We start from the raw sequence: 25,082 nt of genomic DNA on the forward strand, positions 1-25,082 counted from the left end.
ATATTCACTGGAATTTAGAAGAATGGGAGGGGGGAGGAATCTTTTCGAAACATTTAAAATTTATGAAATAATTTATGAAATTATGATGAGATAGAAGCAGGGAAGATGTTTCCACTGGTAGGTGAAACTAGAACTAGAGGGCGTAGCCTCAAAATTAAAAGACAAGGTTTAGGACTGAATTGAGGAGGAACTTCTTCACCCAAAAGAGTTGTGCATCTGTGGAATTCCCTGCCTAGTGAAGTAGTTGGGGCTTCCTCATTGAATACTTTTAAAGCTAAGATCGACAATTTTTTGAACAGTAACACCAACAACAATGGATACTTTTCATCCTATACCATCAGCTCAGACTTGATAGCAAAGCTTCTGCTTTATTGTTACTTTTTAATTGTTTTATTTGAAGAAGTTCCAAGCATTGAAAAGTTACCGTGACTGGTTGGGTTGGCTTTTTCCTTTACCTTACTGGGAGAGTTATCTATCGGGAGAATCTTGCATTATTATTTTGTCTTAGCTAATTTCAGGACATCCTGTATTCCTTTGTAGTCAGTTGTTGTGTAAAGCAGAGTTGCAGCCAGTTTGAACATACAAAATCCCAAAAGCACCAATGAGATACATGAACAAATCTTTTTTAAAATAAATATTGGCTTTGACTCATGGAGAACTCCTTTGTGGATCTGAAGAACTGATGTGTATCATGTCTGATTGTGAATTCGAACTTGAATCAACCTAAATTCCGAAGCTGAATCATTCTGAAAATTTGTATTAGACTTGGAAATTAATATACGTTTATTTGTTTTGAAAAGTAGCAATGGATAAATAACTATAAAGTATATACATTGAAGGATGTTTATTTGTAAGATGGCTGCATATCAAGGTAGTCTGCATTTTTGGGAACCTTGTGCAAAAATGTTGTTACCATTTCTGTTGATGGCACAGCATTTTGTGAACTAATTGTTTTGCCTCTTTCCTCTTTCTCCTCTTGCTGCTGACGTATTCTATATCAGGCACGTGAACACTGTCTTCACATGTTGGAGGAGGCACTGACCAAGAATAAACAGGAAATTGCAAAGCCAGAGTGGTGAGTAAAGACTGTAGCAGCCAAATACACACATGCATATTATTCAAGACGGTATCAATAATGTATTTGTGAATAGCTCCTTTAATGCAGCAAAATATCCCAAGGCACTTCACAGCAGTATAGCCTGATAAGCACTGATTACCGGTGAAAGAAGAAACATGAAGACCTATGACCTAAAGCTTGATAAAAGAGGTAGATTTTAAGGATAGATTTAAAGGAAATAAGACTGTTGGAGACACTTGTTAGGGGATTTCTAGAGCTTTCGGCCTAGACAGCTGAAGGCATGGCTACTTTTGGCAGAGTGAATGAAGTATTGTAACAGTTCGATAAGTTGAATCCCAGATGGCTTGCCCACAAACTCTGTTTAAATAATAAACAAGGTGGCCTCTATATAATTTGATATGCAGTAAATATATGAAAAATGTATTTTTCTTAAACTTATTGACACCCTACAATGTCCTGACAAAGTTGGGAGTTATCACTGGAAAAGTTTCATAGTCTTTTTCCTGCTTAGTATATGTCTTCATATGTGGTTAGCACAGTCAAATGACAATTGTGCAAAGGTTCAGCTAATATATAGTTACCAGTCCAGAACCTCAGCTTCTCATGGCTATCCCTCTATTAGATTTTCTATTGTACCTGTGGGAATGGCTGACAACTTCTACGTGGCTGGAGTTTCAGAATATCAGAATTTGACTCATTGTGAATTTGCTGTACCAAAAGTACTTGTTCTTTTTTAAATGCCCTTGTACTTTCATAATTTTGTCCTGTGTTCCATTCACCAAGACATTCCCATGATATCTTTGCATGTATGTTGTGGCAATGTACATTTTCTTTCTCACAATGAAGATTTACACAGCTGATTCCATTGCATGCCCTGATGCATCTGTCCTTTCTCAATGACAGGACAGACCCTCACTCATGTGCTGTACAGATGGAATATGAAGCTTTCAAAATCAGCAAGATGGCTAACTTATACAAAGCACTGGTGCTAAAAAAGGTGGGTGAACAAAGTGAGGGATCTACTTAACAAGATATTCTGTGTTAGATACAATATATTGTGGCTATCCTTACCAGGTCTGGCCTACATGTGACTCCAGACCCACAGCAATGCGGTTGACTCTTAACTGCCCCCTGGGCAATTAGGGATGGACAATAAATGCTCCTAGTCAGCAATGCCCTCATCCTATGAATGAACGAAACAAAATCAAGCAATTAAAAGGAGGATAGTGGGAAAGGGCAGAATGAAGAAATTAGTAAGAATTCAGAATCGGCAGCAGAGGGGCATTCAATTTAGAAGATTACAACTGAGACCCTTAGAAAGAGAAATTATTATTACTGAAATCTTTATAGTGAGTAGCGTGTAAAGAGCTATGCTCAGGAACTGTAATGAAAATAGAGAGTGTGATTCTTCATTTTTAATTGTGAGCTCTTTAAGAGTGTTAGGGCAACAGAATGTTAAAATGAGAACAATAATGCACCGTGCACTATGCACCATTGATCTGGAGCAGCCCGAGCATTGTACTGTGTCATGATGTACCATGGGACTTGCTTTGTAAGCACTGGTTTTAAAGTGAAGGTTGATGGCCTCAGTGTTTACAATGTGTCATTAGATGTCAGCATAGAGTGAAATGGGGAAAAATTACATTGGTAATGAGAATGTTTGTTTGCTTTCAAAATATTTTCTTCAAAGGATCAGAATTAATAACAATGTACACATCTTTTGTTGTACTCAGTGTTATAATAGTAAAGTTTACAAAGTTGTTATTTTGGGATAGTAGCTTTAAATTTAGGGTACAAGCTGCCTGCTCTGACGTCTCCCAGGCAAGTCAGCCTAGGTGCTTTGGTCGTTTGAGATAAAAGGAAGATTCAGGTGGTTATACTGAAGAAGATGTATTTATGCTTGAGACAGTGGCAGCAGTCTCTAAGTTTACAATGAGTAGTCTCTGAGTCTCTCAAAATCCTTCAAAAATATTAAACATAAAACACTGTTTTCATTTTCTATATATCCTATACTTCAATTACACACGAGCGTGTAAGCTGTCCATTTATTTTTAATATGCAAGGGATCAAAATGTTTAATTAACATTTTTACTTGGATGCAAAGTTAATGTGCTTCATTTTCTGTGGAGAAGACAGCAGAGGAAACCAATTTTTGAGATCACATTAATGACTTAAAGGCATGCTGTCATACAGCATTGAAACAGGTCCTTCTGCCCACCTTGCCTATACAGACCAACAAACATTAGACTATACTAGTGCCAATGCCTGTTGTTACTTCCTTGTTTTCTCATCAATATTCTTTGTCATTCAGGACACTCTAGCTTTGGATGCCCTTTATTTATTTCTAATGGATATGGACCTACCTTGCACCCTAATCATTTCTTTTTTGAAAGTCTCCCATTCTTGATACCTCTCTTCACACTTCTAATCTCTACTTTTTTTCTATAGCATTTGTATAACTAACAGTGTATTTTTAAATCTTCATTCATGGGATGAATTGTTACAGTTCCTACAAAGCAATATCACAGACAGACAGCAGTTCTTTGTGCTTATAAAACTGAACAGGCTGCTTGGCTATTTTGGCTATTACAGCGGTACTTGGGAGAGAGGTGATTTCTGGCAGAAGAGAAGCATCCTGCAGTGATCTAAATGTTTGTCTTGGGACAGATGGGGGAAGGATAGTTATCTGAATGGGCTTTACTATTGCTGCTAGATTTCAGAAACCTGTGTGTAGCTAAAGTATAAGATAAATCTAAAAAAGTAGTTTAGTCTGTCATTTGTCATAGTAAATTTTTAGAAAATGTTCTTGTTGAATCTGCAATTTTTGAAGAGGCAATTAAGGACAGAGGATAGGTGTGCATATGGATATTGTCTTTCTAGATTTACATTTGTAAATGGTTCACACAAGGTTAAGAGTAAACATGAGAGCACATTAAATTGGAGGTAATCTTGCATGGTTTGATGGTAATTGGTAGATGTGGAAAGAAACTGGTGCAGAAAATCGCAGTAAGCATTGTTGGAGAAAGAAACAGAATTAAAGTTTCAAGTCTGAGATAATTCTTCAGAATAGTTTCAGAATTATAGCATGAGTATTTTTCTTTTGTCAGAAATTCACAAATGACTCTAGGTTCAAAACGAAAAATAAGTGTGTAGGTGGAAGTAGATTGGAACATAAATTAAGTGGATTTTGGCAGATAAATGATGCAATCCAATGAGTCAGATCTGAATATTTTGCTGGAAAATAAGAAATTTTTGGATAAATGGAGAGATTTGGGATGCCATATGACAAATCATTCATGTTTATGCAAATGTACAGAATGTAATTAAAATATTTATTGGAACATTGACTTTTATCATTAGGAAATTCAAAATCAAAAGTGAGTATGTGATTTGTTAGTTGTCCAGAGCCTTTTTGATCTACCTGGTCTAGTGCATTCTGTTCTGTGCAATGCACCTCAAGAGAGATATTAGCCTTGAAAAATGTACAGCATAGATTTGTCCGACTTGTCCTCACACTTAAAGGATTAACTTATTGGACAGGTTCAGATATGATGCTTAGATGTTATTGAGGTCAGAGGTTGTAAAAAATAACAAAGGGATTCAATGGACTAGGTAATGATTTTCTCATGTTACCATTGCTATGTTTTGCCGATCACTTGCCATTGGTTTCCTCTAGTTCTGGAAAGTTTCTTCAACTGAACTGTTTTTCAATATTTATTCTCTCAAGATACCCCTGATTCTTTTGAATTCCTCTGTCAGGTTTCTTTTAATCTTCTCTTTGTATAACTGTAGTTTTTCCTCCTTAGAACCATGTTCCTGAATTCTTTCTGTATCGTCTTGATGTCTTCACATCTTCCCTAACATTTACCACCCAGTACTGGATACAGCACTCCAGTGAAAATTAAACCAATGTTTATACAGTTTTATCATAAATTGGTTATTTTTGTAGTCCTGACCTCCACTTATAAATCCCGGTATACTTTATGCTTTATTAATTACATTCTTAACCTGCAATGGCAACATCAGTGATCTGGTTTCATAGACCCAAAGGTCTCCGTGCTTTTGCATCCACTTTAGAATTAGATCTTTTATATTGCCTTTCCTTATCCTCCCTACCAAATTAAATCACTTCACATTCCTCTTTATTAAATTTTATCTGGCTTTTGTACATCCATTCCAGCAGTCTATCTACGTCTTCTTGAAATTTAACACACTTTCCCCCTCTCAGTCCACAATACTTCCATGTTTTGTGTCACAACTGAAGACTCTAGTTACTAGATACTTGCTAAGTAAGGAAATGGAACAAAATAAAATAAATGGAGTTGTGGTGCAGCCCCGCCATGGTGACAGAGCAGGCTCAAGAGGTTGAATTAAAACAGAAGTGGCTGGAGAAACGCAGCTGGCCAGGCAGCATCCATGGACATAAAAACAGAGTTAATGTTCGAGTCCAGCATGACTCTTCTATGGAACTGAAGGGTCCCAATGGTCTGCATTTTTATTTATTTGTTACTTCTTTTTTATATTAGGTTGGAGAAATTAATAAGTCAACACAAAATAAGCCTTTGCATCCAAAACGGACAGAAATGGACACTGAAGTAGCATCAACAGATTGTGAAAAAGATGGTGAAACATTTATTGCTGCATCACAGGTCTATTCTGTGAGTATATATTTTGTCTTTCAGTCGATAACTGTAATCCCCTCTCCTCTTCAGGAGTAAGATTCAAAATCTCACAGCAGATTTCATGCCCCCTGAAACTTCACTACATTAAACATAACATAGTCTATGGTTCAAACTAATTCTTGGGCATGACTTCAAAACGCTTGGGAAATTTTTCTTAGTCTTTCCCATTTCCCTATAATCTACAAGCTTTATAACTCCGACGTGGCATTATGCTGATTTATGTCACCTTCTATGTCATCCTGACAGTGTACTGTAAAGAGTTTTTTGACCTTTCGACTTGTTGGGATTGTGGTGCGAGCTACTGGCATTGTAGTTGCATGGGCAAGGACTGATTGTAACCAACTGACTTCTGTACTGAAAGATGACCTTCAATCTGGATGACCGTCACCATACGGACGAATACTTCTAGCTCTTGTCCATTGATTTTTGAATGTTGCTGACCTCAAGCCACTGACCTCTGTATTATGTCACTGACTTCCAACCATGACCTGCTGAATCGTGTGTGTCACTGACGTCCATCCATGGCCTACTTTATCTGCAGCGCTGCTGACTTCAAGCCACTGCCCTCTATATTAGTGTCTCTTGTCTGCAGCCGTTGCCCACTGTTCTATGTGTGTTATCGACCTCCGACAACTTTCGACTGTTCATACTTGCATCTGACCTGAACGTTGTCACTGACTGTAACATAAATACCAGACAGGTGCTTATTTATTTCTATGCTTTGCAGTTCAAACGAAAGCGTGTGGGAGTAGGAGGTCAGAGTTTATCCAGCCCATTCCGAACTGCAGGAGAGATGCTGAAGAACTCGGTGCGAGTGAACAGTGAGCAGAAGAATAATACTAGCTCAGAAAGCCCAATATACCAGTCAGATGGAATGAGAAAGAAAGAAATTACAAGATCCCTAGAAGTCATGAAACCCTCTGCACATGCTAACGAGAGGACATCTCAGTGCTCACCTCACCACACCAGTCCCAGCAAGAGGAAACCCACCAAAAAGCAATTGCTGGCAGACAGTGCCAAGAAAGACTCTCAGAATATTACCAAATTCTTCCGGCAGAGCAAATCTCAAGGAGCAGCAGATGCATCAGTCAAAGTCCCCAGTGAGGGCTGCAGCACCTTTGATAATGATATACCAGAAGAAAGGGACAACACGAGAACATCCTCTTCCACTTCTGCCTTGTCTGGGGAACTGGGATCTCTTCCAGATTTTGATAAAGTGACTAAGACTGGAAATAAGGACATGGTACAAAAATGTTTACTGACCCATCATGACATGGAGGAGAAGACAAGGTAACATTAAATGCTGTCCCGTCATCCATATTTTTTTCCCTGCCTATTGATTTTCTATATGCTTATCAAAATGAGATATGTTAGTGCTAAGGTAAGAATGCTCCAGTTTTCGCACAGTGAGAACATCAAGTTTCCTCTATTTTGGCTTAAAAATGGGCCTCAGCTTCAATTGCTAAAGCTTTTGTGAAAGATGTTGTATCCGTTCCCACATTAGCCATCCATATTATGGCCATTTTGAAACAGATTAATGTTAGAACAATCTATCTTCCATGATGTGGAGGTGCCAGTGTTGGACTTGGGTGAGCAAAGTCAGAAGTGTCTTGCAAGGTGAACTCCGAAATACATGACAATTCAGAATCGCTGAGCAGAGACTGATAGCCAAGTTCCGTACCCATGAAGATGGCCTCAATTGTGATCTTAGGTTCATGTCACGCTACAGGTGCTCACCACATTTCTGTATCTGTAAAATCTTCCTTACTTTCCTGTTTTGATGGCATCACCTTGATAAATTATGATCTATCTTAATTAGTTGAATTAATTATTACATTTCTCTCTCTTTCTCACACGCACACCCTCTTGCATGTGCACTCTGTCTTGCATGCACACATGCATGCACTCGCACAGACCCCCCCACCCCACTCTCTGTCTCCCTCTCTCTCATCAATGGGGTGAATCATTTCACCAGGATGTTTGTTTCTTGCAGGTACCTTCAATTTTATTCAAAAAAACATACACTCAGTCAGTCAGTGCAGCGTCCTGTTCTCCGAATAAAACTAAACTGATTCCAAGTTAAAACTCTAAGACAGATTCTCAACGAGGTCTCACACTTACATTCCACTGTCTGACCTGAGGTGTCATCTTTCGTATATTCCTATTTCTCTGATTGTCATGAAAGCACAGCATTAACATTGACTTTATAAACGTTTTACTCACCGTCTAACACTCTTGGTCACCTGCAGAGACTTATTATCTGATAATCCACTCACACCATTTTTATGATCTTTTGATCCCTCTGCCCTTGTTCTCTCTGCGTCTTAACTCTGTGTCTGTGTGCTCTCTTGTCTCACCACTCCTGACGAAAATGCTGCGCTCTGAAAGCTTGTGTTATTTCAAATAAGCCTGTTGGACTATAACCTGGTGTCATGAAACTTCTGACTCAATCTTTCTTCCATACACTGGATTGAGACCACCTTGATGTGTCTGATGAAATTACTTGCAAGCAGCAGACAATTTTGTTGCATGTTACTGGTTAGGCTGGAGTGTGGTTAGCAATTTATAACACTGTAGGCAAGCTTTGATTTGGCAATACCAGAGATGAGAGAGTTAAATTATCTGGTCCACCGGTTTCATGCAGAGAAGGTCAAGGCAGATCTAACAGAGATATTCAAATAATGAAAGATTTTGATACCCAAATGTGGCACAACTGTTTTTCCTGTTAAATAGTGACCTGAAGTCAGAGGTTTAAAATCATGGCAAGAGAAGCAGAGAAATGAGAACCAATGTATTTACACTGAGGACTGTTAACAAATGTAATGCACAAAAAGTTGGTGCAATCTGATTTCAAAGCAACTTTCAAAAGGCAACTGGAGATGCACTTCTGGTCTAATTAGCAGGGGTTACGGGAAGTGGAGTGAATTTTGACAGTGCTTTCAAAGAGCAGTCACAGAAGTGATGGGCTGAACGTTGTTGTGTTGGATGTTTCTACAAATCATCGATCAATCTAACAAGTCTGCGCTGGATATCAACCCTCCTTTATTTATAGAGGCATTGAGGCATAAAGCACAGAAACAGGTCCTTTGGCCCACCATGTCTACAAACACTAAATTACACTAATGTCATATGCCTCACTTTTCTTCTTTGTTTTCTCAGCAATATTCTTAGTCATCCAGAATGCTCTAGCTTTGAATACCCTGTATTTATTTGTCATGGGTATGGACCTAGCTTGCACCTTAGTCATAACTTGCAAGTCTCCTATTCTTGCCCCTCCCATTCACACCCCTTAATGTTGACTGTAAGCTCTACTTTTGTGAACTGTTGCCGTCCTTGTGGTGCAGGTGCACTCAGTACTATTAGGGAGTTCCAGGACTTTGACCCAGTGTTAATGAAGGAAGAACAGCCACATAGTTCCAGATGAGGATGGCATATGGCTTTGAGCAGAATCTCTTTTGGAGGGTATTTTTTTTAAGATTCCCTACAGTGTGAAAACAGGCTCTTTGGCCCAACATGTCCACATTGCCCCTTTGAGCATCCCACCCAGACCCATCCAACTATAACCCACATATCCCTGAACACCTTGGGCAATTTGGCATGGCCAATCCACCTAGCCTGAATATCTTTGGTCTGTGGGAGGAAACCGGAGTAAACCCAAGTAAGACACAGAGAAAATGTGCAAACTCCGCACAGACAGTTGTCCCTGGTGCTATGAGGCTGCAGTGCTAACCACTTAGCCACTGTGCCACCCCTAATTCCAAAGTTTAAGTCCATTAGCAACAGGAACAAATGGAACTCAATCCCTTGAGCGTGCTCCACCATTCAGCTGGATCATGCCTGCTTTCCTGCCGTTTTCCCGCCGTTTTCCCATGACCCTTGATTCCCCTACTGATCTAGAATCTATCTATCTCAGCATTAAATATACACAAAGATCTGATGCCTTGTTGTTCTAGGTGGTAGAGGCTGAAAGCATTGGAAAGTGCTGTTGAAGAACCCTTTGGTGAGTTACTGTAGTATGTCCTGTACATACTGCTGCAATTATGTGTTGAGGGTGCAAGAAGGAATGATGGATGGAATACACAGTCAAATGGGCTGCTTTGTGTCAAGCCTCTTGAGTGTTATTAGATCTGCATTCAGGCAGTTAGACAGTATTCCATAACAATCCCGACTTGTGCCTTAGACAGTGCCTTAGATGGTGGACAGGCCTTGAAGAGACAGGATGAGAGTTATTCAGCAATGGTAATACCATTGAATGTCAAGGGACAATAGTTGAATTCTCTGATGTTGCAGATGAACATTGCCTAGCACTTATGCACAGTATGACAACCCTTTAGTCCAAACGTTTGCACTCATTGACATATTTTCCACATTTGAAGTCACTAGGTGATTTAGATCGTAAGAAAAAAGAACAGAAGTAGGCCATTCAGCCTATCGACCCTGCTTCACTGTTCATTTAGATCATGACTTGACTTGCCTCGTAACCCTTGATTCTCTTGTCATTAAAAATCTATCTAACTCAGCCTTGAATATATTCTACTACTCTCTAGGATGCAGCATATAAACCTTCTGGGGGAAACAAGATCTTCTTTTCTCCCTTAAATGGGAGATACTGTGTTAGGACCTGTTCTAGATTCCCTGATATGGTGGAAACAGTTATTCAGCATGTACTGTGTCAAAACCCCTCACAGTGTGTTTCGATAAGATTACGTTATTTATCCAAACTCCTGAGAGTGTAGGCCAAGTTTGCTCCACATTTTCTGAAGATAAATACCTGAATCATAGGAATTGAGTAAACCTTCTCCAACTGCCCGCAATGTAAGCTTATCACTCTTTAAACAAATTACATATAAGCAAAGTTAGACATTACTTGAGATGCTTCTACTGCCCTGTACAATTGTAGCAAGATTTTATGCTCTACTCCGTTTATAATGAATTTCAACATTCCAGTTCTCATTGACTATGAACTGCTAATATTTTGTATTACTGTCGTAGGTGTAAAGTTGTACAGGGACAAACTTATTTGGTAAGCCATTCTGAAATGCTGAAACGAAAAGCAGCCTTTTGCTTTGTAGAGATGGTGACATAATACACAATTGCAACACAACCCAGCAAGAGTTATATATGTGTAAGCTCATTATCAACAACCTTGGGGTTACCATTGACTAGAAACTGACTCCCCTTGTAAACACAATGGTTACAACAGCAGGTCAGAGGCTTAGAGAACTGCAGTGAGTACCTCACCTCCTGACTCCTACAAGGTTGTCTGTCAACTATACGGCACAAGTCAGGAGTATTATGGAATGTTTCCCACTTGCCCAGATGATTACAGCTCCAACAGCACTCAAAGAAGTTGACACTATCCACGACAAAGTGTACTGCTTGATTAGCACCACATCCGGAAGAATTTATTCCCGCCACCACTGATGCTTAGTAACAACAATGTGTACTGTGTATAGAAATTCACCAAAGATCCTTAGCATCTTCCAAACCCACGAACACTTCTGTTTGGAAGGTCAATGGTAACAGCTACGTGAACGCCACGACTTGCAAGTTTCCCTCCAAACCATTTACCATCTGGGTCAAAATCCTAGAATTCCCCCCACTGTGGTCATTGTAGAGCTACCTACGGTCCATGGGCTGTGTAGCCATTAAAGAAGACAGCTCACCATTACCTACTCAAGAGAAAATGGAATGGGCAATAAAATTTCTGCTCAGCGAGCAATGCCCAAGAGTGAATAAAGAATAATACTCAATCTAGGTGCTTCTGCTGCATATGCCCTTACAATCAGAATTGTGCTTGAGAAGGCATTTTAAGCAAATGTTCATCCAATAAAGAACAAAATCTTCTTTTATCATGCATAATTTGTTTTTTTTCTTGTTTTGTAAGGTTAATTCTACTCTGCTCCCCCGCTTCCCCACCACCTCCCCATAATCTTAAATTTACAATACCAAAGGTATTAATTTTGGTAAGCTGATTACCTGCTCAGCATCTAGTACTGCACTCAAATTTGTCACAGTCCTTTCATATCACTGAATAGAGATTGAGTGGGCACCATGGCTCTTCTATCATCGTTCCCACAATGTATATTCACTGGGAGCAATTGCTTCTTCAAGTGGATCCCATCACTTTTGCTTGTCAGAGTTGATTTTCATTACCCAATAATAGTTTACTCAAGGCGTGAAACCAGGTGAACTGAATATTCATATATTCTGTAGATGCTCTCAAATGCTATTCTCAAGAAGATATCTGGTTCGTCAATTTGTTAGTGTTTTTCAGCAAACGAACATAAATGATTGGACTTGATCAATATGATTTCACTTTGCATACTCATGCAAAAAATGTTATACTTCCCTGAATCAGCAGGTCTTCTTGCTTGACTTTAAACAAAACTAATTCTCAAATAAGCTCCAACTACCTTCTGAACTTAGTCAAAGCTTGCTTTTACAGCTTTTTGTTTAAAACCTGTCTGTTTTTACCACTCAGATAGTAAGAACTGCCGATGCTGGAGTCAGAGACAGCACAGTATGGAGCTGGAGGAATACAGCAGGCCAGGCCTAGCTCCTCTGATGCTGCCTGGCCGTGATGGATAGTGGGCTGTTTGATGTTCAACTCCTCATCCTTATGTGGAAATCATCTTGTCTCAGACTACCCCGAGTGGCTGACTTACCACCGGGACCCCCTGACCTAAGTCTATCCTGTTTGACTGAGGTTTGCTGACAGCCACGAGAAGCTTCCTTTTGATCTACACTAAACAGGAAAGCAAGACAGAAGTAATATGAGCCTTGTTTGTTTGGCTGAGGAGGCAAAGTGCAAAAATACGCTACAAGTAAGGGATGCTGTGAGCATCCAATTAGGCTCAAAATGACTGTGCATTATGACAGCAAATCAAGAGCCTGGAGATGCAGCCTGGTTCAGTCCATGAGCTGGGTGCATCCTTGAGCATACAGTATCCTTTCTGCAGCATTACAATGATAGGTGCTGAAGCTGCTATAAGGGTACTGGAGATGTTCCATAGGGCTCTTAGAGGCTGGCATTTATTGGATACCAAATGTTCATGAATGTAGGATGCATGTGGCTGGTGCCTGTAGAGCCTGACCAGGGTCCAACATGGCATACGTTTGTAGCAAGTGGTGCACTGAATTTGTAAGACACCTGCTCTGACTTCCATTTTGAGTTTTCTCAATGTGTAGCTTGTTTGGCTAGTTTGGTAAGATAGATGCTAAACATTAATGAGGTGAGTTGGGCTGTGTCCAAGGCATTTAACAAGCAATTATCCCCGGGAATTGGCAACTCGCTGCTGCCTAGCAAGAAGGTCACCTTGCTGCATCAGGAAGGCATAAAAGATGGAGTGAGAAGACCTTGATGTCAAGATTGGTCTTGCTGGACTTCTGGTCCAATTTAATCACAAATATAGCCATTGGCCACATTGTTCAGCCCCATATAAGATTCCACCCAGTGTTTCATTGCTGTGCTTCAGATTCTTTTGCTAATTACTTGAAATAAGTGTCCTGGTAACCAAGCCTTTTGTCACTGGAAACAGTTCCAAGTTATTTGCTTTACAAAAGCCTTGTCATAGGTTTGAATATCTCTATCAAATCTTCTGTTGTGAAGCAATTTGTTGAGGTAAAGATCAATATTACACTAACTGTCTGGAATAGATTTGTGAGGCCAATGTCCTACTTCTGTTTTTATTTTAGAGAAGTGTACAACACTTGTTGATCAAATAAAAAGGGGAAGGTCTGTGACTGGATTGTATGTTGCAGTTGTTCATGACCCAGGACATTCTTTTAGACATGTATTATTATGACAGAGTCAGAAACATGGAGAAAGCTTCTGCTGGGAAAGTACTAGATGATGCAAGAAGCCAAGGATTGGAAGTTCCTCCCTTTGCTCGTGAGAAACGACCAGCAACAGATGAAGTAAGTCACCTTAGTAATTACACACTGATTTATGCTCTACAGATCTTGAACTTATCCTATATTCTTTCAGGGACGTGGATCACGGGACTTGAAACGACAACGAAACTGCATCAATTCTTCCATCTTATGCCCTCCTGATGTTAAGGGCAGTCAGAATAAGAAAAAGGTGACCTTTGACTCCTTGTTTCAGTTATGTAAAAATGATGGAACCAAGATGTCTCCAGTTGCAGCTAAAGGAGGACAACTGAAACAGGCAGCAGACATTGTTGTCAAATGCCTGACTCCTTACTACAAGGATGGAAGGTTTGCTTCTAAGGTAAAATTGAATTGTTAGTATAATCAGAATGGAATACCCTTAGCTGTTTAATCATGATTTGGGACTCTCAGATCAGTGCCTTGCACAGGACTGATAAGCTACTGATGTGCTCACTTTTAGCCTGGTATATATTCAGCTGGAAATGTAAAGTCCTTGCTTCAGGTAATGAATAATGCCTCCTGTCCACATTCCTACAGGATCTGTTTAAAGCCTTTGCTCGACACCTTTCTCACTTACTGGTTGTTGAAGAGAATACCATGAAAAGAAATGGTAAGAGCAGACTCTGCCTTCATTTGTGATCTGTTGTGTTCTGCAAAGATGGGTTTACCATAAGTCAAAGAGATGAATGAGGTTTGTAGAGTGCATTTGGAATACTTGTAAACTTCCTTCTAGGTAAAACACTACAGCATGATCAATGCAGTATGGGAAATATAGGTATCAGAGATAATGGGAACTGCAGATGCTGGAAATTCCAAGATAATAAAATGTGAGGCTGGATGAACACAGCAGGCCAAACAGCATCTCAGGAGCACAAAAGCTGACATTTCGGGCCTAGACCCTTCATCAGAGAGGGGGATGGGGGGAGGGAACTGGAATAAATAGGGAGAGAGGGGGAGGCGGACCGAAGATGGAGAGTAAAGAAGATAGGTGGAGAGGGTGTAGGTGGGGAGGTAGGGAGGGGATAGGTCAGTCCAGGGAAGACGGACAGGTCAAGGAGGTGGGATGAGGTTAGTAGGTAGCTGGGGGTGCGGCTTGGGGTGGGAGGAAGGGATGGGTGAGAGGAAGAACCGGTTAGGGAGGCAGAGACAGGTTGGACTGGTTTTGGGATGCAGTGGGTGGGGGGGAAGAGCTGGGCTGGTTGTGTGGTGCAGTGGGGGGAGGGGATGAACTGGGCTGGTTTAGGGATGCAGTAGGGGAAGGGGAGATTTTGAAACTGGTGAAGTCCACATTGATACCATATGGCTGCAGGGTTCCCAGGCGGAATATGAGTTGCTGTTCCTGCAACCTTCGGGTGGCATCATTGTGGCAGTGCAGGAGGCCCATGATGGACATGTCATCAAGAGAATGGGAGGGGGAGTGGAAATGGTTTGCGACTGGGAGGTGCAGTTGTTCTGCAAAGCGGTCCCCAAGCCTCCGCTTGGTTTCCCCAATGTAGAGGAAGCCGCACCGGGTACAGTGGATGCAGTATACCACATTGGCAGATGTGCAGGTGAACCTCTGCTTAATGTGGAATGTCATCTTCCCAGTCGCAAACCATTTCCACTCCCCCTCCCATTCTCTTGATGACATGTCCATCATGGGCCTCCTGCACTGCCACAATGATGCCACCCGAAGGTTGCAGGAACAGCAACTCATATTCCGCCTGGGAACCCTGCAGCCATATGGTATCAATGTGGACTTCACCAGTTTCAAAATCTCCCCTTCCCCTACTGCATCCCTAAACCAGCCCAGTTCATCCCCTCCCCCCACTGCACCACACAACCAGCCCAGCTCTTTCCCCCCACCCACTGCATCCCAAAACCAGTCCAACCTGTCTCTGCCTCCCTAACCGGTTCTTCCTCTCACCCATCCCTTCCTCCCACCCCAAGCCGCACCCCCAGCTACCTACTAACCTCATCCCACCTCCTTGACCTGTCCGTCTTCCCTGGACTGACCTATCCCCTCCCTACCTCCCCACCTACACCCTCTCCACCTATCTTCTTTACTCTCCATCTTCGGTCCGCCTCCCCCTCTCTCCCTATTTATTCCAGTTCCCTCCCCCCATCCCCCTCTCTGATGAAGGGTCTAGGCCCGAAATGTCAGCTTTTGTGCTCCTGAGATGCTGTTTGGCCTGCTGTGTTCATCCAGCCTCACATTTTATTATCTGGGAAATATAGGTATCTGAGTTAACTGTGTCAGTTCAACATGAGAGCACAAGTGATATTGGACATTCCTCAAATAATGGTCAACATGTTGGATGTATGGATTGGGAATTACAAGCAAACTCTGAGATAGATGAATGTTGTTATGGACAGCATTGCAACTGTTTTCTGGACAAATGAACTAAAATGGACCAAATTACTTCTACCTTGTGAGCATTAGATGCAACCATCTCCAACGTAAATATTTTAAGACTAATTCATTAATTCTCCCCAACTTATTTTTCTCTGTTCCTTTCTAAAAATCCCAACTGTCGTTTGTGCATTTTTGTATGGTACTGAACATTTCTGGTGCATTTCCCAGACATCCAGCTCTATGTCAGCAGGTTATTTGACTCTTAATCAAAGATATTGGCTCTTTAACCAACATTACTACCTTGACATGGTCAGACCTTGAGGTTTATGGAAGTTTAGTTTTCTGTAATATGTGCATGCAAGTATTTATCCTTTCTAACTTACACAGCAGTTAGAGATCCTGGGAAAGACCAAGAAAATCTTTATTGCAGTTTAGGAAATAACTCTAGGAAAGTACTTTAAACACTGTCCCCCATTGTCATGAAAATAATGGCACGGTGGCTCAGTGGTTAGCACTGCAGCCTCACAGCGCCTGGGACCCAGGTTCAATTCCAGCCTCGGGCGACTGTCTGTGTGGAGTTTGCACATTCTCCCCGCGTCTGCATGGGTTTCCTCCGGCTGCCCCGGTTTCCTCCCACAGTCCAAAGATGTGCAGGCTAGGTGGATCGGCTGTGATAAATTGCCCGTAGTGGTCAGGGGTATGTGGGTTATAGGGAGATGGGTCTGGGTGGGATGCTTCAAGAGGTGGTGTGGACTTGTTGGGCCAAAGGGCCTGTTTCCACACTGTAGGGAATCTAAAGGAATCTAATCTAATGTAGAAAATCGCAAACCAATCATGGTTTTGTTAATCAGCAGCATTAAAATCGTGTTTCACTGTATCACTGCTCTCTTGTTATTCCTAGCCTTTAGTATCCTATCCCCTTAACTGCCCCATGTGATAATCTGTGGTTAATTTTAATGTTAAAACAAAATTATTGCACTCTTCAGTATTTACAGTTGTGATATTTCTGTTGTGTCCAGTCCCCTGCCTGTACACTTCATCTCAGCTCCATATTAGTTCTGGAGCTTCTGTTGCCTTGTTTGTTCAAAGAATTTTTTTGTACATTAGCCTTAGGACTGAATGTATTGTGAGGCATTGATAGTATTCGTGTTTGAGACAAACTAAAACTAGTTTTAATTTAAGTCCCTTCTATAAAGGAACAGGACTAGGCCATTCACCCTTTGATCCTGTTTCATCATGCAACGGGATCATGGCTGATCTGTGGCACAACTCTCTCTGTATACCTTAGATTTTTTAAAAAATTGTTAAGCAATTTTAGATTTAAAATTTAAAACTGATCCAGCATCCACTGCCATTTGTGGAAGCAAGTTCCAAATATCTACCACCCTTCGTGATTCCTAACATCTCTCCTGTACATTCTGGCCCTAGTTCTAGAATCCCCAACCAGTGGAAATAGTTCACCTTTACGTAACCTGTCTTTTCCTGTTAATATCTTGAAGACTTCGATGTGATCACCATTTAACCTTCTAAATTCTAGAGAAAACAGGCCAACTTGTATAAGCTGTCCTTACTACATAATCCCTGAAATCCGAGTATCATTCTTGTAAATCTACATTGTACTCCCTCTAAAGCTCATGTAGCCTTAGACCATAAGACATACGAGTGGAAGTAAGGCCATTCGGCCCATCAAGTCCACTCTGCCATTTAAATCATGGCTGATGGGCATTTCAACACCACTTCCCTGCACTCCCCCCGTAGCCCTTGATTCCTTTTGAGATCAAGAATTTGTCAATCTCTGCCTTGAACACATCCAACGTCCCAGCCTCCACTGCACTCTGTGGCAATGAATTCCACAAGCCCACCACACTCTGCCTGAAGAAATGTTGTCTCATTTCATACCTTCCCAAGGTATGGTGCCTAAATCTGCTCTCAGGATGCCAAGTGGGTTTTGTATAACTTCTGCATCCTTATACCCCAGATATAAGAAGCCAGCATTCCATTAGCTTTTTTGATTATTTTCTGCAACTGTTTTAAAAATCTGTGCTTGAATTACCGAGTCTCTTTACAAATCCACTGTATTTAGTTTTATATCACTTAGAAAGTACTCTGCTGCATCCTTTTTCCACTCCAAAGTGGATAGTGTCACACTTGGCTGACACAGAACTCCATCTGCCACAGTTTTGCCATTCACTTAGCATAAAATTATAAAGGAATATTGTTAGACAATCATCTACACTATCTACAATGACACCAAACTTTGTATCATCAGCAAATCCACTCAATCAATGAGGGATGATCATTGAAGGGTCAGTCGTACTTTATAACGAACATGCATAATTATTTTCAGGCCTTTATCATAACAAAATGTTCAAAATATTCCACAGTTAGATCCAAACTGTCAGAGGAATGAGAGGAGATGATGAGTAGCACAGTGGGAGATCATTTAGGAGGTTATGAAGAGAGTGCAGAAACACTGCAAGAGGATGAGGAGAATGAACTTTGGGGTTGTTTGGTTGTTCTTGAACCCCATTGGTTATGTCAGTAATTTCTAAATGTTCCACTAGTTTGTGTAGAGGCAGAATTTTGACCCTGCTCTGCTGATTTATGGTTGAGGAAACTGAGCCCATTAATAAGTCCTCCTGTGGTTTATCTTTTGTTGATATCTTTACTTTGAAGTATCTAGGAGTATGGTGACGACCAGTTGAGCACTTTACATAAATAATGAAGCACTTCATACACATAGTTTATTGTAAGTGAGCATTAATTAGCAGAGAGATGTGATGTATATTTAGGATGGCTTAATTTGCGAGGTTTGTGTCTTCTTTCTGCTGTCTGTTGTGCTCTCTTGGTTGTTTCTGGCCCTATTGTAGAAATTTACAATTCTCATCACACCTGTCCGGCCAAAATCCAGCCTAATCCCACACAGTCTTGCATGTTATAGCATTTCAAATAAATTTTTTAAAATGTATTTGTACTTTCCTGTGCATGAGGGTCTGCCTTCTTTCACCTGAGTCAACCAGCAAATCTCATGTCTCCTCCATTCTCATCAGTACCCCTCTCATTCTTATACCGATTACTTACAATATATGCAGCTTGCTCATTCTCTTTCCTGCTGAGGGAAATGGGCTTTTTTGTCCATTTTATTGAGACTGCTCATAACAATACAGTTGTAGAGTCATAGAGATGCACAGTACAGAAACAGACCCTTCAGTTGAACCTTCCCAGGCTGATGAGATATCCTGATTAAATAAGTCCCATTTGCCAGCATTTAGTCCATATTCCTCTTAAACCCTTCCTATTCATTTACCATCCAGATGCCTTTTAAATGTTACAATTGTACCAGCCTCCACCACTTCCTCTGGTACTACATTCCATACACACACCAACATCTGCGTGAAAATGTCGTCCCTTAGGTCCCTTTTAAATCTTTCCCCTCTCACCTTAAACCTATGCCCTCCAGTTTTGGACTCCCCAACCCCAGAGAAAAGACCTTGTCTATTCACCCTATCTATGCCCATCATGATTTTATAAACCTCTATGAGGTCACCTCAGCGCCCAAATGATAGGACACTGTGGCTGTAATAGCTGCTTTCTTGAGGTATTTTCAGTTTGGAGATGATTTGCTCAAATTCTAGGAGCAGTAATTATTGTTTTATAAGCTATTTCAATGTTTTGGAATTTTGGGGGAGAAAGATAATCAAAACAGTGGCACTTTGGTTCAGAGGAAGAGAAACAAAAGCACTGACCACATGGGAAAGGAATTAAACGGAGAAATAAACCTATACAGAGGGTAGTACACATATGGAATGAGCTGGAAGTGGTTGAGCAGGTACATTAACAACATTTAGAAGGCACTTGGACAAATACATGGCTACTAAAGATTTATAAGGATATGGACGAAATGCAGGGAAATGTGGTTAGCGTGGATGGATATTTTGGTTTATATGGACCAGTTTGGGCCAAAGGGGCTGTCTCTGTGTTGTAGGACTCTATGATAGCTGTTTGAACCAGCAGTAAATCTGCACAACTGACAGACTCTGCTGTTTGATTTCAACTATCTCTGAACATCAGAGTTCAAAGAAAAATAAACAAACAGCAAAATTCACTGCTGACATTGCAGTATAGTCATTAATTAAATCTCAGAAAACAGCCCAGCCCCTTCCAATCTTTCTTCATTGTTAAAATTCTCCATTCTTGCCAACATCCTCTTAAATCTTTTTACTGTGACACAGTGACTATTACTGCATACAACACTTGACACTTTTATGCAGTTCTAGACAAGCGCTATGTCACATCTGACTTTGAAAAGGTATCGTCTCTGACTTCCTAATCACCTTATGTACGATTCCTGCTATCTTCAGATTATTCCCAATTACCTGTGTTCCTCTATGCTTTTCAGTCTATCGTTTATTGCGTAGTTCATTGCCTTATTTGCCCTTCCCATATACATCACCTTATTGTTCTCTGAATTGAATTCGTTTATGGCATATCTCCTTATCTGATTAATCTATTAATATTTTTCCCTGGTTGACCGCTTTTTCCTATCATTAATAACACGGCAAATTTTTGTCATCTTCAAACTTTGATTCTCTTTATAATTCTCTTTATAATTAATCAAAATTATTGATAAATGTCACAAGCAGCAAGGGGCTCAATACTAAGACCTGTGGAACCCTACTAAAAGTGCCCTTCCAAGTCACTAAAACATTAATTTTGGATTTAACATGCTACTTTCCCTTGAATCCCATGAACGTTTACTGATCAGTCTGCCATGTAGGAAGTTGCTAAAAACCTCACAAAATCGATATAACAACACCAAGTCTGCTGCCATCATCAAATCTTCTCAAAAATGTCAGTTAGTCAGACATCACCTTCCCAAACAAATTCATGCTGATTTTTTTTTGATTCATTCATGGGATGAGGGCATCACTGGCTAGGCAGCATTTATTGCCCATCCCTGAAGGTAGTCAAGAGTCAACCACATCTCTGTGGGTCTAGAGACACATGTAGGCCAGACCAGGTAAGGATTGCATTTTCCTTCCCTAAAGGACATTAGTGAACTAGATAGTTTTTTCCAACAATTGACAATGGATTCATGGTCACCATTAGACTGTTAATTCCAGTTATTTATTGAATTCAAATTCCACCATCTGCCATGGTGGGATTTGAACCCGGGTCCCCAGAACATTATCTGGGTCTCTGGATTAACAATCCAGCAATAATACCACTGGGCCATTGCCTCCCCTTTCTTTTATTAATCTGCTTTTCTAAGTAACAATCAATATTCTGTCTCTCAATTATTCCCAATAATTTGCTTGCTGCTAACAAACTAGGCTGACTAGCCTGCAATTATTCAGCTTATTCTTTTCAACCCTTTTAAACAACAGTGCTATCTTCCAGTCCTCTGGATTGGGAAATGATGGTCTGAGTCTTGGCAATTTTGAATTTGACAGGACTGAGATATCCCATCATGCCTCTATTATTTGGACTTCCAGTTTTTCTACCTTGAATTTAAAGCTGTCAACGTGTCTCACTGCTTCCTCTTTCCCATGCACTGACTGGGTTACCTACTTTGAGTCTGGTATAGTCTGTGGACCTTGCCCTAATGCACGTTCCTATTGTCACTCAGGTTCAGTTTCTGACTTTCTACCGAGGAAATTCATTGCCAGGTTCTGTTTTGGGGGATGTTGAGAAAATTGACTCAGTCAAACTGTAGTTCAGTTAGAGAGAGATCTCAAGTGAAACATTTAAACATTTACTTAGAATTTCAGGAATGCTCTCATTTATTATGCAATGTCTACTAGGAGATTGATTTTTAATTCATTTTAAGCTCATTTTATTTTAATCTCTTTCAGTAAAAGAGGAAGCTCAACATCTAATCCACAGTTTCTTTAAAAGCTGCAGGAGGTGTGAGAATGAGAATGATTGGAGAAACCTCAAATCAACATAGCCATTTTTTATTTGATGTTGGCTGGAACTATGTGCTTTGTGTTTATATTGGTTTATTACATTTAGCAGTTACAATATAACTTTGCTTTAAAGCTGCTTAATCTCAGGTATGACTGTATCCATCGAGAGTGATCTCTGTGGTTGGAAACAAGCCATTTGTCAGTCTTTTCTATGTAGCCTCTTTATTCTCCATGCTGATGAATGAGAATGAAGTAATTTATTATTATAGGGTGGTTATTGTTCTGTGTAATTATTGAGGGATTTGGAACAACTTCACCTGAATAAAGTTTCTTTAAACTATTCTGTTATTTTGATCATGCTGTGTTGCTGCTGTTAACTTTAGCTAAAACACAATAAAGGATGGGTTTATATCAGAGATAATATGAATTGCAGTTGCTGGAGAACTTGAGATAACAAAGTGTGGAGCTGGATGAATGCAGCAGGCCAATTTGTGCTCCTAAGATGCTGCTTGGCCTGCTGTGTTCATCCAGCTCCACACTTTCTTAATAAAGTGTGAAGCTGGATGAACACAGCAGGCCAAGCAGCATCTCAGGAGCACAAAAGCTGACGTTTCGGACCTAGACCCTCCTTCAGAGAGGCTGTATTCATCCAGCTTCACACTTTATTATCTTGGATTCTCCAGCATCTGCAGTTCCCATTATGTCTCCACACTTTGTTATCTGGGTTTATATCATTTAGGAATGCAAATACCCTGTTTTGAATAGGATTTTTATCTCTAAATGAATGGCAGTGTGTCTTGGTTTAATATTCCAGTCAAAGGAATGTACTCCTTCAATAAAGTACCTCAGTCTAGGTTTCACATATGGCAGCGTGAAGTTAGTGTTAAATCTGCACAATAACCTCACTGTAATAATGTAAACTGAATTTACTTAATGGGCTCCACATATTACCAGCTTTTCAAAATTGAGCTGCTGCCTATTCTTAGGTTTGAAATCGCCTGTGGGCTGTCAAATTTCAATATATTAGTGAAGACCCACAGACTTTAGAGCTTGGTAGCGGTACCTCCTTTCATGGTAATTAATGGTTCCTGGCAGACTCCTTTTTTTTTGAGTATGTCCAAGCTGTAAATCATTTCAACTACTGTGCGCTGTCTCAAGTCTGATTGGGCATCTGCAAAACCGGTTGACCATATGTTACTGGTGCTTAACAGATCATCTGCCTAATGTGTGACCCCGACTTTCCTCTTGCTATGTTGAGCGTTTTGGAGTTTGTGGTCATCAAAACATGTTGGACCAAATTTAATTGCTTCCATCAGTGTCTTCAGTAATTTCACGCTCCTTATTGTAAAATGTCAGTATTAGTTAGGAGTTCTTGATGCCAAAATGTGCCCTGATTCAACCTTGGATTGGATGCTGTTCTAGAGAGCAACATGTTGGTTCCTGACATTGTTACAGCCAAATAAGAGTGATAAAATTGTTGTAAAAAGTGTTAATCTGTTTAAGATTAAAAATGCCACAACATTGAGTTCAATAAACAACTGTCAATCTATGTTATTTTAGTAAATATTTAACAACCGATGATTTTTATATCAAATCTAATAACATTTAAAAGACATTTTGATAAGTACATGAATGAATGTTTGGAGGGATATGGGACAAGTGCAGGCAGATGGGACTAGCTTAGTTTGGGATAATGGTCAGCATGGACTGGTTGGACCGAAGGGTCTATTTCCCTGCCTGTGTGATCCTGTGTAGTGATAAGTCATTATACAATTAGCGTGATAGCTGTCGATTTTATTTTAAGCAAAGCCGAGCTAAGAACAAAACTTGGTAGTAACCTCTCTCTCCACAGGTTGGCAAGGTTTTGAGTGAAACATTGACTCCCCTTAACACACTAGTCACTTTTTGGTAAAAATCGATAAGCAAATGCAATTCAGTACAGGCAAGTGTGAGGTGTTGCACTTTGGAAAGTCAAACCAAGGCAGGATTTATATAGTAAATGGTAAGGTCTTGAGGACTGGAACAGAGGGACCCAGGAGTACAAGTACATAGTTTGTTGAAAGTGGTAGACGGGATGGTGAAGAAGGCAGTTAGCATGCTGGCCTTCATTGGTCAAAGCATTGAGTATAGGAGTTGGGATGTTATGTTACAGTTGTAAAAGTTGTTGGTGAGGCTGCACTTGGAGTACTGTGTACAGGTTTTGGTCACCCTGTTATTGGAAAGACATTGTTAAACTGGAAGGTGTACAAAGATGATTCATGGAGCCCTTGCCAGGACTGCGTTATAGGGAGGTTGGCCAGGATAGGACTTTTTATTCCTTGAAACGTAGGAGAATGAGGGGTGACCTTATTGAGGTGTATAAAATCATGAGGGTGATAGATAGGGTGAATGCATATAGCCGTTTTCCCAGGGATGGGGAATTGAAAACTGGAGAGCGTAGTTTAAGGTGAGAGGGAAAAGATTTAAGGAGGACCTGAGCAGCAACCTCTTCACGCAAAGAGTGCTGTGTATACGGTATAGGCTACCAGGGAAAGTGGTTGAGGCAGGCACAACTGCAACACATTTAAAAAAATACATTTGGATCCGTACATGACTGGGAAGGGTTTAGAAGGATATAAACCAAATACGGGCAATTGGAACATTGGGCACCATGGTCAGCATGGACCAGTTTGGGCTGAAGGGCCTGTATCCATGCTGTATTATTCTATGATTCATTCTACATTTCTCAACCTTTGCATAATTTAGGAAAATAGCTTTCCATGATGGCCACTCCGGCCTAGGCTACGGCAGAGCAGGCTGCATCCAGGGTCCTCAATCTGGGGATCGTCTATTCTGCCTGTTTTTTTGTTTTTTATTCTGTTCTTCGCTCTTTTTTAAAAAAAAACTTACCTTGGAGTGGTGACCACATTATTGGAGCAGTTGAGAGCCAGAACAGAGCGGGCTGGATGCATGGAAAGGAGCAGGATAGCCAGCAGGCTGACGCCTGACCCCGGCAGGAGAACCGGGGGGGGCTGGAGACTGGGCTTGAAGGATCAAGCAGAGCGGGATGGTCTGAATGCTGAGAATACAGCAAAAATGGTTGTTGGACTGGGGACTGGTGCGGGTGGTCAGCAGCTTGTGAGCCCAGTCAGACCATGTGTGAAAGCCCCTTGTGGTTGATTGACCGCTAGCCAATAATGAAA

General features: G+C 40.7%; 1 protein-coding gene and 1 long non-coding RNA gene across 5 annotated transcripts in view; one reads left to right on the top strand and one right to left on the bottom strand.

Annotated features, from left to right (window-relative positions):
• The window catches only part of recql5 (RecQ helicase-like 5), a 104,813-nt gene extending 82,424 nt beyond the window's left edge, over positions 1-22,389 (top strand). Inside the window, exons 12-19 of one of the 2 annotated variants that reach the window (XM_048555356.1) lie at positions 1,002-1,075; positions 1,982-2,075; positions 5,605-5,736; positions 6,488-7,050; positions 13,572-13,680; positions 13,751-13,996; positions 14,194-14,266; positions 21,847-22,389. In XM_048555356.1, the coding sequence (XP_048411313.1) occupies positions 1,002-1,075; positions 1,982-2,075; positions 5,605-5,736; positions 6,488-7,050; positions 13,572-13,680; positions 13,751-13,996; positions 14,194-14,266; positions 21,847-21,941 (1,386 nt within the window). In that variant the 3' untranslated portion in view covers positions 21,942-22,389. The other variant, XM_059653849.1, reaches the window with a different exon arrangement.
• Positions 1-25,082, bottom strand: part of LOC125463732 (uncharacterized) — a 64,445-nt gene that overhangs the window by 35,614 nt on the left and 3,749 nt on the right. Inside the window, exon 2 of one of the 3 annotated variants that reach the window (XR_009447092.1) lies at positions 2,150-2,261. The exons of the other annotated variants lie outside the window; for them this stretch is intronic. This is a non-coding gene — a long non-coding RNA (uncharacterized LOC125463732). The remainder of the gene's footprint in view (positions 1-2,149; positions 2,262-25,082) is intronic. 3 annotated transcript variants of the gene reach the window in all.

The sequence above is a fragment of the Stegostoma tigrinum genome, chromosome 22 (assembly GCF_030684315.1).
Source record: "Stegostoma tigrinum isolate sSteTig4 chromosome 22, sSteTig4.hap1, whole genome shotgun sequence".
Taxonomy (NCBI): domain Eukaryota; kingdom Metazoa; phylum Chordata; class Chondrichthyes; order Orectolobiformes; family Stegostomatidae; genus Stegostoma; species Stegostoma tigrinum.